At 39.3% G+C, this 15,934-nt stretch overlaps 2 protein-coding genes across 7 annotated transcripts in view; one reads left to right on the forward strand and one right to left on the reverse strand.

Moving 5' to 3' along the window:
* Positions 1–15,934, reverse strand: part of CASK (calcium/calmodulin dependent serine protein kinase) — a 230,704-nt gene that overhangs the window by 172,243 nt on the left and 42,527 nt on the right. For all 6 annotated transcript variants that reach the window (XM_032592039.1, XM_030305111.1, XM_030305114.1 and 3 more), the window contains exon 3: positions 10,810–10,882. In XM_032592039.1, the coding sequence (XP_032447930.1) occupies positions 10,810–10,882 (73 nt within the window). The remainder of the gene's footprint in view (positions 1–10,809; positions 10,883–15,934) is intronic.
* Positions 1,571–3,701, forward strand: GPR82 (G protein-coupled receptor 82). The gene has a single exon (XM_032592040.1). It carries the CDS (start codon positions 1,571–1,573, stop codon positions 2,579–2,581), a length of 1,011 nt encoding a protein of 336 aa, XP_032447931.1. The 3' UTR covers positions 2,582–3,701.

The following is a 15,934-nucleotide window of genomic DNA, read 5'->3' on the forward strand; positions in this document are numbered from 1 at the left end:
AACAGAAATGTGGGTACATTCTGAATATAGCTCATGATTCTTATCTGACCAGAATCCAATAACTTGTTATTCCCACCTGAAAGGAATAAAGGATGAAAATAATAATGAAAAAGAGTGTGTGTGTGACTCTTCAACACTTCGTGTGTACCATTTGATGCAAGAAAGATTTAAAAATAAGACATAGGGGCCCCTGTCTGGCTCAGTTAGAAGAGCGTGTGACTCTTGATCTCAGGGTCATGAGTTTGAGCCCCACGTTGGGTGTAGAGCTTACTAAAAATAAACAAACTTAAAAAAAATTAAAATGAGACATAAAAAAAGCAAAATCCATGCCTGCATTTATGCTATGATTAAATTATCTTCTAAAAAATCATATTCTTTGAAAAACCAAGATACTAAATTATACACAAAGACACATGAGGGCACTCTAACCAACAAGCATAGGAACTATAGTTTTGACATAGAATTTTAAAGATTTTTTAAAAAATTGAAGTATGGCAGTTTAGCATTAAACATTTAAAATAAGAAATTACCGATGCCTTTTGGTAAAGACCCTGAAATTTTGGTGTCTATCCTTGGTCAACCGTACCTGCCTTCTGTTCAATCCAGGACCTTGTCGGAGTATTTGTGTAGAATTAAGTTTACTTCTTTTTTTTTTTTTTAACTTCAAAATTTTTATTTAAATTCTAGTTAGTTAACATTAGTGTGATATTGGTTTCAGGAGTAGAATTCAGTGGTTCATCACTTACATACAACACCCAGTGCTCATCATAACAAGTGCCCTCCTTAAAGCCCATCACCCTGGGGTGCCTGGGTGGCTCAGACAATTAAGCATCCTATTCTTGATTTTCGGCTCAGGTCATGATCTCACAGTTCGTGAATTCAAGCCCCACCCACATCAGGCTCCATGCTGATGGTGTGGAGCCTGCTTGGGATCCTCTCTCTCTGCCTCCCACCCCCACCTCACTCATGCTTGTGCTCTCTCTCTCTCAAAAATAATAAACTTAAAACAAATACCATCACCCATTTAGCCCATCCCCCACACAAGTTTACTTGTGAAATACGAACAGAGAGGATTCCAATAGTATTAGATTATAGATAGGTGCTTTAATCTAGCCATGAAAAGACACCATTTTGAAAAGCATGTACAATTTATGTACAATTAAGGTGATAATTAAAAATCATTCTTCTATTAATGTGGCCACAAAATATTTTTTGCAACTTTCCTTTGGCCAGTATGTAGTGCTTGCATGTGCCTTAAAATATTTTAATTACCTTTCTAGGCAGAAGCCAAAGAATGATAAATCTCAGGAATTTAACTATTTGTATCAAATTTTGGTTTTTAGACCAAGGCACTATCCAGAATCACCTCTTTTATTTCCAGTGGACAACTGTGATTAGAAAAGGTGAGAAAGCCTCTGTACTTTCCCTTTCCATCCAGTACATTTACATTACTATTTTATTTCATCCAATGCTTTGGAAAAACTATTCAAATACCATCTATAATTTTAATATTAAATGTCTGCAATTCTGTTCTAGCACCTGTGACAAAATTCAAGAAAATTTGCTATAAATGAATAACAACTCAACATGTATTCAACCATCCAGGATCTCTTCCATGGCTCTACCAATCATTTATACCTTCCTCTGCATCATTGGTCTCTTTGGAAATTCTCTCTCTCAATGGGTATTCTTAACAAAAATAGGCAAGAAGACATCGACGCACATCTACCTAGCACATCTTGTGACTGCGAACTTGCTTGTGTGTAGTGCCATGCCTTTCATGGGTATCTATTTCCTGAAAGGTTTTCAATGGGAATATCGATCTGCACGATGCACGGTGGTCAATTTTTTGGGTACTCTATCCATGCACGTGAGTATGTTTGTCAGTGTCTTAATTTTAAGTTGGATTGCCATAAGCCGCTATGCCACCTTAATGAAAAAGGATTCAGTCCAAGAGACCACTTCGTGCTATGAGAGAGTATTTTATGGCCACTTACTGAAAAAATTTCGCCAGCCCAACTTTGCTAGAAAACTGTGTGTTTACATATGGGGAGTTGTACTCGGCATAATTATTCCAGTTATCATATACTACTCAGTTGTAGAGGCTACAAAAGGAGAAGAGAACGTGTGCTATAATCGGCAGACAGAACTAGGCGCCGTGATCTCTCAGACCGCAGGTCTCATTGGAACCACATTTATTGGATTTTCATTTTTAGTCGTACTAACATCATACTACTCTTTTGTCAGCCATCTGAGAAAAATAAGGACCTGCACTTCCATTACGGAGAAAGATTTGACTTACAATTCTGTGAAAAGGCATCTTTTGGTCATCCAGGTTCTGCTAATAGTTTGCTTCCTTCCATATAGCATTTTTAAGCCCATTTTTTATGTTCTGCACCAGAGAGGGAACTGTCAGCAACTGAATTATTTAATCGAAATAAAAAACATCCTCACCTGTCTTGCATCAGCCAGAAGCAGCACAGACCCCATTATATTTCTTTTTTTAGATAAAACGTTCAAAAAGACACTATATAATCTCTTTACAAAATCTGATTCACCACATATACAACCCTATAGTTGACTTCTGACTAGAAAACACCAGCAAATAGAAAAGTGTTTGTGTGGTGATTTAGGGATACTGGACTACATGATTAACAGGTCACAGCTTGATTGAGATAGCAGGCCCTAAGAAACCCTCTTTGGTTTTAGAAATAACCATAAAATTCACTTTCCAGCTCTACTAATACTGCAAGTTGAGATGTCAGAGACTTTCAGAGGCAAAAGTCAAGCATATTAAAAGGATCTCACTGCAGATGAAAGCAAGAGACCATTTTCTCTTTCAACTCAACTGTGTATGCTTTTATTCAGAACAAAACATTTCATGACTGTAGGATAAAGCAGCAAATGGTTTATGACTTTTCTCCTTTCTAGTAGTGGCAATATAAGGGCCCATCTGGGCCTAGGGTTTTGTTGGTAACTTTAAAAATGAGTAAAAGAAAAAAAGTCAGTCAGAAATTTCCTCACCAAAGTCCTATCTAGATGTATGAATAGTAGAGTGTAAAAAGCCAAGGCTTTATAAATGCCCTATTTTGTATTGTCTGCTCATGTTACTGTGAGACCAATAATCATCGATTCCAGTATTTATTACGCCAGTGTTTTTATATATTTGGGTTAGGCTTGGTCGAAATAAAAGGCTAATACAATGTCATTATATGCCAATTTTCATCACATCTTGTAAATTTTCCTCTGTATTCAATATAAATAATGTGATTAATGACAAATAGTACCTGGCAAGTAGATATGCTCAATCAATTTTTGTGAAAATAAATGAATAAGTGATAAGGGCAGTATAACAGTATTGTTGTTGAGAGACTGGTCTCTGGAGTTAGAGTCCCTGGGTTTGATCCTAGCTGAACCTCTTCTCTTACTTAGCCAGACAATCCTCAGCAACTTACTTACCCTCTTAAAGTGTTAAGTTCTTCATTTGTAGAATGGAGAAATACTACGTAATTCATAGGTACTATTATTAAATCAGTTGATGTTACTATTACGAGTAGCTGTCATTTACTAAGCATTTGCTATGGGCCAGGCACTCTGCCTCTATGCTTTGCATGTATTTTAGTCATCACCACCATAAAGGATGCCAATTTGCTGATGAAAAAACTGAAATACATAGATAAGCCACCCCAATTTTCTCCAATGTCTAAATAAATACTTAAACTGTAAGCATTTCTTGGTCATTTCTTTCTTCCGTGTAATCTTGTCAGGAAGATAAGTGATGGTGACTATATCCTGTGCTATGTAATGAAAAAACAATGTTTTTAATGTGTTTTATTTTCCCCAAAAGATTGTACGTGCCTTTCGAGCTGTAGTCTGCTTTCTCTTTCTACTCCCACGGTACTTGCATTGTCTGTTCACATAAAAACCAGACAAAAAGTTAAATGAAACTGAAGCTGAATAAATGTTCATGGTAACCTGTTACTTTGTTAGAGACTGCTTAAAGACCCATTTATTCTCTACCCAGTGATTTCTTCAGTGCTCAAAAAGAAGTTTAAAGTAAGTTCACGTAGCACTTCCAAGCCTTTAATCTCATAGCATGTTTTTTGCTCCTGAATTACAAATGTGAAACAGTACGCTGTACGGATTCCCCAAGAGCCATGTGTTCAAAGTCACTAGAGGTTTTTCTAACACATCTGCAAAATTTTCATTAAAAAAGAATCAAAAACAAACAGTAAATATTTCCCCTCTTTTTTAGTTCAATGCTTAACTGAGAGAAGAACATGTCCAGAAAAAAGTCTGAAGTAAATGCATGCTGGCTTCAAATATTTATAGTGTACATCTATTCTTTTACAGCAGCAATCTAATTTCCAGCTGATTAATTTGCTGAGACAAAGGCAGACCTGGGAACTCCAGGCGATTTCCCTAAGTGCTGGCTGTAAACAGAGGTGTCCGATCACCGCTATCATTTTTACATAAGTGATACAGCATTAAATCTCACTGCAGTTAGGAGTTTTAAATATATATACATCTCCTCTAAAAATCATTATTAAAAACATCACTTTGGGGCCTCTGGGTGGCTCAGTCGGTTAAGCATCCGGCTTCGGCTCAGGTCATGATCTCATGGTTCATGAGTTCGAGCCCCGTGCCAGGCTTACAGCTTGGAGTGTTGACCCTGCTTCAGATTCTGTGTCTCCCTCTCTCTTGGCCCCTCCCCCGCTCACACTCTGTCTCACTGTCTCTCAAAAATAAATAAACATAAAAAAATTTTTTTTAAAAATCACTTTACCTTGCCACGACTTAAGTAAAATAAAAAACATATTACCAAGGTAGAGTTTCCTACATTTAAAAAAGGCAGGAAAAGAGGTGTGCAATTTCTCCTTAAGTTACTCATTCTGATAGAAAACTCCCATTTTAGGGGCACTTGGTGGCTCAAGCAGTTCAGTGTCCAGCTTCGGCTCAGGTCATGATCTCACAGTTCATGAGTTCGAGCCCCGTGTCAGGCTCTGTGCTGACAGCTCAGAGCCTGGAGCCTGCTTCGGACTCTGTGTCTCCCTCTGTCTCTGCACCTCCCCTGCTCACACTGTGTCTCTCTCTCTCCATCAAAAATAAATGTTTAAAAAAACCTCCCATTTTATTTCTCTGTACTGAGATTACGATGTTTATCTTCAACACCACAGATACTTTCTTGAACAGGTAATTGTACATCATGTTGGATTTTTGTGTGTAATTGGCAAGCTGGCTATTCAATGTCATGGTTAATATTTTATATGAAATACTACTTTCTAAATTACTCTACCTTTAAAGTGTGCATTTCAGAAAAACAGTGCTCTAAAAATTTGTATTATTATAGATGATATAGGATATCATGTTATATGTTAGGTTTTATTAGTTTCAGGTGCACAGCATAGTTATTTGATGATTCTGTACATCACTCAATGCTCATCACGAGAAGTGTAGCTACCATCTGTCCCCATACAATGTTATTACAATGTTATTGACTATATCCCCTATGCTGTACTTTTCACCTCCATGACTAATTTATTTTATAACTGGAAGTTCGTACTTCTTAACCCCCTTCACCTATTTCGCCCATCCCCTCACTCCCCTGCTGTCTGGAAACCACTGGTTTGAGAAAAACAATGTTTTTAGCATGTGAGTTAGTCAAACACAATTTCAGAAGCCCCAAATTTTGACTTCTTGGCCAGTGAGATTATACCTTAACTATAGAAGACAGGATTGACAAATGTCTGTTTTCCCTTTTATCCTTTCCATATACTCACTCTTGTTGAGGCAGCTTCCAAACCATTAATTGGGAACACAAACCATTAAGACTAGACAAAGCAACCTTAAGGACAAACTATTCAACCTGGAAGAATTTCTACTTCCTGGGTAGAAGAGGAAGATGTCAATCTCCCATATTTGCTAAGGACTCTTTGCAGCCTACCCCTGGCCTTGCAGTCTGCAGGGTGGAGGTTGTTAGAGACAAATGTGGGAAGACCAGCTGAAAGGAAATCTGGCTGTGGCAAACCACAAAGACACCATGGAGGGATACTGGTAATCTGGTAAGCATTTCAACCATGGACCTTCCTCTGACTGCCCCCAAGTTCCAACTGAATTGGTATTAGTGGGAAGAATTACTACAACTAGAAAGGTGTTGTACCTGACAGAAAAAAAAATGCTTGGTCTTATCATACATGCTTGCTGGCCTGGCTCAGAAAGAGGGGAGCAGTGAAAGAATTCACATCTAATAAGCAAGAGAAACAGTCATTCTTTTCCTTTTTATCTTTTTTGTTTTTAAAGTAAGTTCTACTTCCAACATGCGGCTTGCACCCACAATCCCAAGATCAAGAGTTGCATGCTCTACCGACTAAGCCAGCTGGGCTCCCCTCATCCTTTTCTTTCTAAATGAAGGAGTTCATTTTTTTTTTTTTTTTTGGAAGGGTGGGGTGGGAGAAGGGAAGCACAGCAATTAGAAACAGGACATAAATTTAAGATGATCTTATAATTCATGGGATTTTTCTAAGTACAATTATTAAAACCCTACATTCAAGCTGAACATGTCCATTATGTTCAACAACCTCACAAAAGACATGCAGAAGAGGAATCAGTGTGTTTCTTATAATAGAGATTAAAATAAACGTGTTCTCATTTTAATGAGAATTTCAATTTCTTTCTCCAACATGAGGTGGAGTAAGAGACGTGGAAGAAGTGTCAGCAACCCAAAGTCACAGAGGAAGAAATACTGTATGAACTCCATGATGCCATGGGAACTAGTGTGATGTGATGAACACCTGTTTATAAAGTCTGGTCCTACGCAGGTGAAAGGGGAACTGAGAACAGAAGGGGACCAGAGAGCAGCCAGGCGTGTTCACCAGTTAGGAGGAAAACCATTTCAAGGAAGCTCATGCAGAAGCGCTTGGGTGGAGGCTTCTGGCTGAGTGTCTAGGACTCTCTGCCCATGGGGTTTTGCACACTTCTGAGAACTAAACACTGAGCCCCCAAACCTCCTGGGCAGAGGCCCCATTCAGAATAGAAAGTGACTGTGTGTATGGCCATTTGCATTTCGAGAAGCAGTGTAACTTCAGTTATTAAAATTGTACGTCAGTAGGGCAGAGCCACAGAAAAGTCTAAGAATTGCTTTGTCTCTCCACGCCCCAGGTGATGCAGTGTAAGGCTGCCTCCAGGAGTTAGGAGAGACAAGAAAGACCCGAGGACTCTTAATGCTTAAGAGAACTAATGAAGGCAGGCAAGGGGCCAGGACTTGCATTTACCTTGCCAACTGTAGTGTTTCTTCTTAGAGTTCTTTTAATTTAGGGGTGAGAGGAAGAAAAGAGAAAGAAATGAAACATAATGAAAGTTTTCACATCCTCTCACAAGAAACAGAGGAATAAAAGGGAAGAGGACAGAAAAACAAAACCTCCCCCCCTCCCCTACCAACCCCTGGAAAAAAAAAAAAAAAGAAATGAGCATGCACGCCTTAATTAATGCCTGTAGGGAGGTAAAGCAGGATAGTGTAGTATTATATGGTGGGTCTTAACCACAGGGATCTTTGTGCCCCAGGGGACCTTGAGCAATGTCTGGAGACATTTTTGATTGTCACAGCTTGGGGAAATGCTATTGGCATGCAATGAGTAGAGGCTAGGTAGAGGCAATAATACAAAGGACAGCCTCCCACAACAAAATACAGGGCTCAAAATGCCACTAGTGTGGCTGGTGGGAGAAACCTGTGCTATGACACACTTTGCTCAATTTCAAAGGATGACACAATTATTTCTTATGCAATTTCATATGAAACTGCTTCTCCAAAGCAAGTTCCCACTACAGGTCACGAGGTACCACATAGTCAAATCTAACTTTGATATAAACCAAACATTTTTAGACTCAATTACCATGAGTTCACAAAGAAATGCCTACCAAGTTAAGAAAAAAGTAATACTAATCGATATAGTGCTAGGATCTTTGGAAAAAACCTAATGCTTTGGGATCAATGCCAAGAATTACTATACTACTACTATATAGTTGACTTATTTGCACTCTGGTTAGTGTCGGTCTCCCTGAACTAGAAAGTCAGCTTGCTCCATGGAGGCAGTGATTCTATTTTGTTCACTGGTGTAGCTCTGGTTCCTAGAATAGTGCCTGACACAATAAGCACTCAGTGCATATTTTGGGATGAATGTCTTAAGAAAAATCTATCCAAATTCAACATTACTAATTAGCTAAATGTGAGCATTCCATTTACCCGTACAAAATGTACAGATTTCAGGTCCTGAAATATAAAGAATATCAACATTAACATGCGCTCTATGTTGAGCCCACTTGCCAACTGAACAATGGTACCTTTTCTGGTGGTCTCTCCTCACTTGCTGTTTAAGAATTACTTCTGTCTTCCCTTCCTCAGCACCTTTCTGGGTGCTTCCTCAAAATTATTTGGCATGTGCCTTAGAAATACTAAACTAATAAAATCCAATGCAAAACTAATTTTGAGCCTTTTGCTTGAAATGCCCTCTTGTCTCCATGTAACTTCCTCATGACTCAAGACCAGACTCAAACATGACCTCCTCCATGAAGTTTCTCCAACTCTTTTAATGATATTTCCCACCCACTACCTTGTACAGTAATTGTTTTGCCTGTCTGTAAACATGGCCACAAACAAGTTCTCCTATCCTTGTGCACATATGTCGCTCCTCCAACCAGAAGGTGCAATCTATTTTTCCTCCTCTTGAATCCAGGCTAGTCTTGTAACCTACTGACTACCATAATACAGAGGACATGACAGCACCAATTTCAGGTCTAGGCTTCAGGAGGCCTGGCAGCTTCTGTCTTTGCTTGTTTGGAGCCCTGAGACACTGTCCTGCTAGAAAGGGGGACACAAGAAAAGACTGTGACAGAGGAGAAGATGGAGGGAGACTGAGAGGGAAAAATACCCTGAATGAGAGACTACGAAGAAGGCCCCACAAACCCCCAGCTGTTCTAGTTATAGTTCAGCTGCCACGCCACAGAGTGAGGCCTCCGGGGGTACCAGCCATGCTGCCTCAGCCAACAGTCTGTGAAACAGAATCGAGCAGTCCCCATCAAGCTCTGCCCAGACTGCAGAACCGCGAGCAAATAAATGGCAGTTGCTGTTTGAAGCTTTGTTGTGGTGCTCTGTGGCAGTTGGTTGCCTCGTCTCCCTGAGGAGACTCCCATGATACCTTTAGGGCTCCGAGCACAGTATTCCTGCATGAAGTAGGCGCATGAATATTTGTTGAATAAATCAATCAGAAGGTAAATGAGAAGCTGAAGTACAATATTCAGATATAACTACTTTGGGATTTTATTTGGTTTTTGGATCGTCATATCAAATACCATGACTAATCAAATGCTGACGATATTGTCGAAAGTGTTACAGTACAGTACGTTGCCAATCATTATTTACTATATGATGTTGCTGTAATTACCTTTCAAGAACAGAATTCAAAATAAAATTGCCTCTTGAGCAAAAGTATTTTTAACGCAATGCTATTACACGAACTAAGAATCTGCTTACACATTTTAAGTTTTCAAAGTGTCATTTTTATCATACATTTTGTTATACAAGGAGTTATATTTTACTCTGTATATATGCATTCTCTTACCTTAATTAGATGTAGAAGAGTAACACAGCCCGCTACTATCATTGGCTGTTTCCCTCCTTTTACTTTTTAGATTTCTGATTTGTTTGCATAACTGAAAAATACTTTTATAAAAGTGCTATGTATCCATTGGGTTGTTCAGTATTGAGTACTGAGAATAACAATCCCATTCTCCTATCACCACATTGGAAAAGAGTAAGATTTTGCAAGTAATGTGTGTTTTGTCCATTTCTCCAATAACTGTTTTCATTTGCTATGGTGACATTCCACTAGACTGTCTTGGAATGGCTCATGCTTTACCTCAGCTCCTAACCATGAGAATTTTCAGTTAAAATTTCCCAAACATTATAGAAAACTTAACTAAACTCTACTTAATTTTCTTAACCATTACAATACATTGAAATAGCCAGGCCTTTGATAATATCTTTTGAGGGAAGGAGAACACCATGTCTGTGGATGCTGTGGGTTTGAGAGAGGCCAGTAAAAAAAATACCAGGGCGAGAAAGTGGACAAACAGGGCCAGAGAGACCTCAGGGGCTCTTAGCGATCGAGGCCTGGGGATCAGGAGGGAGGTACTCTAGTTTCCTTTCTGGCATGCCCCCATGTTCTTCCTGACACCGTTATGAGCCAGGGACTGACAGTTGTCATGAATTTAATACTGGGATCAAACAGGCAGAAAGATTCAATAATGGTAATATGCACATTCCTAAGGGTGCAAAACCACATTACATTTATGATTATGATTTCAGACTATGTTAAAAAAAAACTGCAAAAAAAAGTGACTATTCTATACTGCAAAACTACAAAAATGTAAGTATATGATGAACTTTTACTATAGAAACCCAATCCCAAATCCCCACCTCCGCACCCCACCCCCAATAAACTTTAGGGTAGGATAGTGTTTGGTTCTTACTATTTGTTGGATTTTTCATTTCTCTCTTATGCACATAATGGCAGAAGAGGATTAACAAACGTTTGGAATATGTGTACATTTTAATAAGAAGAAACTGAAATGATAAAAGTGTTCCTGTTAAGAATGAGTACGACTCTTCAAATATAAAGCAGTTAAATATATTTTTATTTGGAAGCAAAATTAACTTTAAGATGCTCTCCATAAGAATATTAAGGAAAAATTTCTGATCATTATCACTGTTACCAGTTTCTTTTTGTGCACATTATAGTGATAAAAAGGACTTACCTTCACATCCCTGTGAATTATGTTATTATCATGACAATAGCGTAGAGCTTCCAGTATCTGTCTCATGTAGTGACTGTAGAAAAACAAAAGAAATCTAAAACTGTAACAACGTTTTATTTTTAAAACTTAATATAGAGTGTCCCTAGTTTGTAACTCCCACCTTCATATTCGCTGCCCACAGACACTGTTCCATGGAGTAGACAAGACTGTTGGGACGTGAGGCTTAATAATGTAAAAAGTTGGCAGACCCATACATTTATAAGCTTTGTGAAGAAATTTAACTTGTTCTATAGTTTCTAAGATAACCAAGCCAAAAGAATTTCACACCGTTCATAGATGACATAGCTCTGCAAACTAAAAATTCAAGCTGAAAACATGGTGGGGAGAAAAAGCAAGTCTCCAACGCTCAGTTAATTGTACTTAGTTACAGTGGATTGCTATTAAGTGAACAGTGCTCAGAGGTACACCTCGGATTCTGACTGAAGGGGTGGGAGCCTTTTATCTGCCAGCAGAGGCTGGCTCTCTGCCTTATTTCCATTTAGCTCTAAGGACAAACGAGGAAAGAACCTCCTTATGCGTGCGATTTCTTTTTGCAACATAATCAAGTTTTAGCTGGGGCCATCTTTTAATAAAGCAGAGCTGTTTAGGGCCGAAATCCTAGGAAGTCAGACACCTCAGATGCATCGCGTGGCCAGCAGGGGTCTGCAGAGGCTCCCCGAGAGGTCCAGGTGAAAAACACAGGAGGAGTTAGCATTTTAAAGAACAGGCCTTAAACAATGCTTAACAGGGTCAACTAGCCACAGGATGTAACCAGAGTAGAGCATTTTTCAGTATTACTTCAGAGCTTACTCTGAGTCCACCCTCCACTAATTTTCCAGTTGTTTTTCTGTAATCCTGCTATTTCTCTCTTTGATCATCTCTTTCTCTGTATTCTACTCCCCTCTTTCTCTTTTTTCCTATTATTCATCTTCCTTTTTCATTTTTCCCTTTTCCTTCCCAGCCAACCATGACAGAAATGCAATATACCCAACATTATTTGTACTTATTGAATTTTGCTTTCTTTCCAGATCTTATATTCCTCACACTTTAAAATAAAAACTAAATAATTTAATAGTACTTATAAATGCCCTTGTGTGTATCCTTGTGACTCAAAAAAAATTTTTTTTCTCTACTCCTGCTATACAATTAAAAGGCATTTCTATCAACTTCCCTCTTGGATATGCTACTATCAAACTCACATAAATGTCCTTCTCATTGGCATATGCATCATTTCGTGTACTACAACCGATCAAAAGTTTCCATTTTTTAAATGAAAGGTAGGAAAAGAACCCCCAGACTTCATTCCTACACTTACTGTCTCCTCACAAGTGGGCTCTAGGCAGAGAACTTGGCTCATGCAGTCCTTAGTTGTGATGCCAATTTTTCTTACTTTGCAAATGCACACAAAGGGGTTGTGGTCATATACTCTTGGCCTGGTCCCGTGCAGCCTAGAATTAAGTTTCTGTTTAAGTTAGGGGTTCTTAGCTTGGCCCTTTCCTGCTTCAAATCAGGCTGTGAAGGATATGTGTGTGACCCTCTGTAATGGCAGACAACAAATATGAAAGCACTTTGTAAACTCTAAACCATGCTACAAAGGGTAAAGTCATTATTATTACAATATTACTAAGTTTAGTCAAAGGTTTAGGAACAGCCTATTTGTGCATCTCGATGTGAACATGAGAACAGTGGGTAAGTTTAAATCAGGTAATGTGGACATAGCTTATACCTATAGTATGGACTACTTTGGATACATAGTATTAAGATAGCCACTTATATATCTGTAGTCTAAAGAAAATTCCTATTTCAAAGCGTCATTAAAAAGAAAATCTCAATGAACGAGCATTTTTTTTTTTTTCCAGGAAGCAGCTTTATTCATGCCAGCATGGGCTCAGGGGGCTAAGATCTCAAAAAGGCTTAGCCCTGAGTGTAGAGGGGTATAGGCTTCGATGCAATTGCTTTGCATCGACTTCTTTTTGTGTGTGTGTGTGTGTGTGTGTTTAATATATGAAATTTATTGTCAAATTGGTTTCCATACAACACCCAGTGCTCATCCCAAAAGGTGCCCTCCTCAATACCCATCACCCACCCTCCCCTCCCTCCCACCCCCCATCAACCCTGAAAGAGCATTTTTAATCTAATTATCAGAGTGCTCAATTATTTGACCCAAATATACATACATATCAGAATCTCTGGAGTGTGTTGGGGGAAGATACATTTTTTTTTCTCCCCAGATAGCACAGCTTAAAGTGATCTTTCTCCACCCTCCCAGTCAGGACCCTGGGGGGCTGTGCACGTGAATAGTGTGCAAGCAAAACAGAAAAGCAAAATCCACCCACATGTTCTAGAACTACTGACTAAATTTTAATTAGAAAGCTTCATTTTCATGAATCATCAGGGTGGCCCATACTTTCAGAAAAATGTTGCAATAGAGAAGTTTGCCTCTGTCTCCTGTACGGATCAGGAATGAGGACAATTCAGTGGAAGCAAAGAACTGGCCAGCAATCCACTCACTTCCTTTGGTGAGTGATGAAATTGGTGAAAGAAAAGAGGGGAGGAGACTCTAGGTACAGAGATTATCGCTCTTGCTAGTCAGAAGACACCTTATCTCTGAAATGCTCTTAACAGAATGTCCCTGGCTAAGGATTACCTATGGGAAACAGAATCCAGGATCTTTGAGGCATGGCTGGCTTCCTGGAGGATGTCACTGAAGCTATACAACTCCCTGGGGGCATACAATGGAGCCATCTCATAACTGCAATTCTCCCTTGTGTATGGGATCCCACATGTAGACACCCCATCTACTCTGGGAAATTGCCCTTGAAAACCCAGACCTCTCTGGTTCAGTTGAGCCTTTTGATCGCCTGTATCATTGTAATTATTTAGTAAAGCTTGGTACTAGAGAAGACTGCTCTGATTTGTAAGAGTTTGATTTGATCATCTGATTTTGTATGTTAGTGCACTCGACAACTCATCACCCCTGAAGGAACAGAGGTAATCACTAATTGGGTTATAAGGACTGTATGCAGTTTTATTTTAGGCCATGCTTTGCTGCTTCTCTGGAAGCTCAGCCAATTGGAGAAAAACATTATCAATTTGATTACTTGGTGTCTCCGAGTCTTCCTACAGTTGTGGTCTCACTAGAATACTGATACAAGCTAAATTTCCCAACAATGAATCACAGAATCAGAGGAGGAGGGGAAGTTCAAAGTCAACTGGTTGAATGTTCTACAACCAAAGGAAGGCTCTACGTGCCCTTGTTATGTGGTCATGATCGTCTGCAAAATGGGACATACCTAATACTACTTTCTGAGGATGGCCCTCCCTGCCTTTTGTCATTTTTAGGAAGAATCCTTAATAAATTGTACCAAATCTCTCTCTGCAATGTCACCTACTGGTTCCAATACTACTCCTTACTGGTTCATTCTGGAAAGTTCCTTCCATAAAAAAAATATATACCATTTTAACAGAAAATATAGGTAGATTTTAAAATCAACAGGCTTTCATCTTAATGTATGGAAGCATCTACCTTTCCTATAAACCTTGAGATTGGGAAAGATCCCCCAAGTAATCTCACTGTATGGCATCACCTCTACATATTACTATTCTCCTTACGCTGACACCCAGGCCAGTGGCACAGACAGGCTCAAAGTTAAGGAAAAGCAATATGGATGAGTGGGGAACAGGATAAAAGTGGTACTGTTTTAATATCAACCCTGACAGCATATGTGCCAGGTACCTGTGAGAAGTAAGGGAGATGATTCATTTTAAGAAATACCAAATAAACGCTGTGCTGTCTAATTAATAGGTTTATGACCTGTTGGAAATATGTATGAACCACCCCCCACCAACAATGGAGCCCCCAACCCTTAGACACTTCACTTCCTGGTTCTTGTTCCCCTCTCCTTTTTGCGGGCTTATTTTTGCAGGCTTTGCAATGAGCACGCACCAAAGAACAAAGGGAGAAGGGAATGAAACCTCTGTGTCACCTCAGGGAATGTACATTTGTTCCAGTCAGACTACTTTTTATATGGGCATAGGAGACTTCCGGGTAAGGCTGTAACCTCTGTAGTACTCAGCCAATGAGAAATCAGGGGAGGGACTTGCACACTAGGAGATAAATTGTCTGCTGTGATTGTCCCCGGTGTGCCTGTCCATCAGACACCCGCTCTTGCAAGAATGTTGATTAAAGCCTCGTTTCACAGTGCTCCTAGGTGCTTCTCTGCGTCCCTCCTTTGACTGGGTCAGTGGGCTTATTTCTCACAGTACTCCAGTGTGGTCCAAAAGGAAAAAAGTCATCTCCCTTCATCAAGCTTCACTGTTTTATAAAAATCCATGTTCAGAATTTTTAGTTTTCCCTATTTGATGCTGCTGTTGAAAGAGATCAATTTGGGAGGGTACAAAAGGCAGGTTGCCTCAAATTCTTGAAGAAGTAAATATAAACAACAAGATGCAAGGGTCTGAGAGTTTCATTCAGTTGGATGTTAAGAGTTTCATTCAGTTGGCTGTATGTTAAGAAAAATCAAGATGGCATTGATTATTTTGGTATTAAAGAATGCTTTTTAATTCTGAAGCACAATACAGAATAAAAAATTTTAATTGTGGTAAGAACTCAAAACTAATAGGAAAATGAGATTTACCCCTTCCCCTTCCCCCACCGCCCTGTAGAATGTGCTTTAGCGAGCACGGCACAGAAAAAAAGAGGATACCCAACCTCAGTTCTACCATGAATACATCAGGAGTTCAAAGAAGTCATTACAATTACTGTATATAAACTTTCATATGCTGCTTCTCCCTAGCTCCAGCAGCACACAACAGCAGCTACCTCACTTGAGTATATTCTTCATCTTGTGCTATAGCTATGGCTGCTCTGTCTCCTGAGACTGGGGCCCTTGCTCCTTAGCCAGGAAGAGGCAGGGCACTGAATCTGAAGCCACTCTGAGCTGAGAGTTGTATTAGATAGTCCCTAAGCTATTGCTACCTGTATCTGTCCAAGATGTCATGGTTATATAAAGGATGATAAGAGGAAGTTATAATCATTTAATGGTAACTGTTTCTCAGATGGTAGAAAGTTTTAATAAATTCTAAC

The sequence above is a fragment of the Lynx canadensis genome, chromosome X (genome assembly GCF_007474595.2).
Source record: "Lynx canadensis isolate LIC74 chromosome X, mLynCan4.pri.v2, whole genome shotgun sequence".
Classification (NCBI taxonomy): Eukaryota; Metazoa; Chordata; class Mammalia; order Carnivora; family Felidae; genus Lynx; species Lynx canadensis.

What these genes read in the sequence shown, in the direction of transcription:
- GPR82 (XM_032592040.1), top strand. Translation starts at nt 1,571, where the DNA reads ATGAATAACAACTCAACATGTATTCAACCATCCAGGATCTCTTCCATG.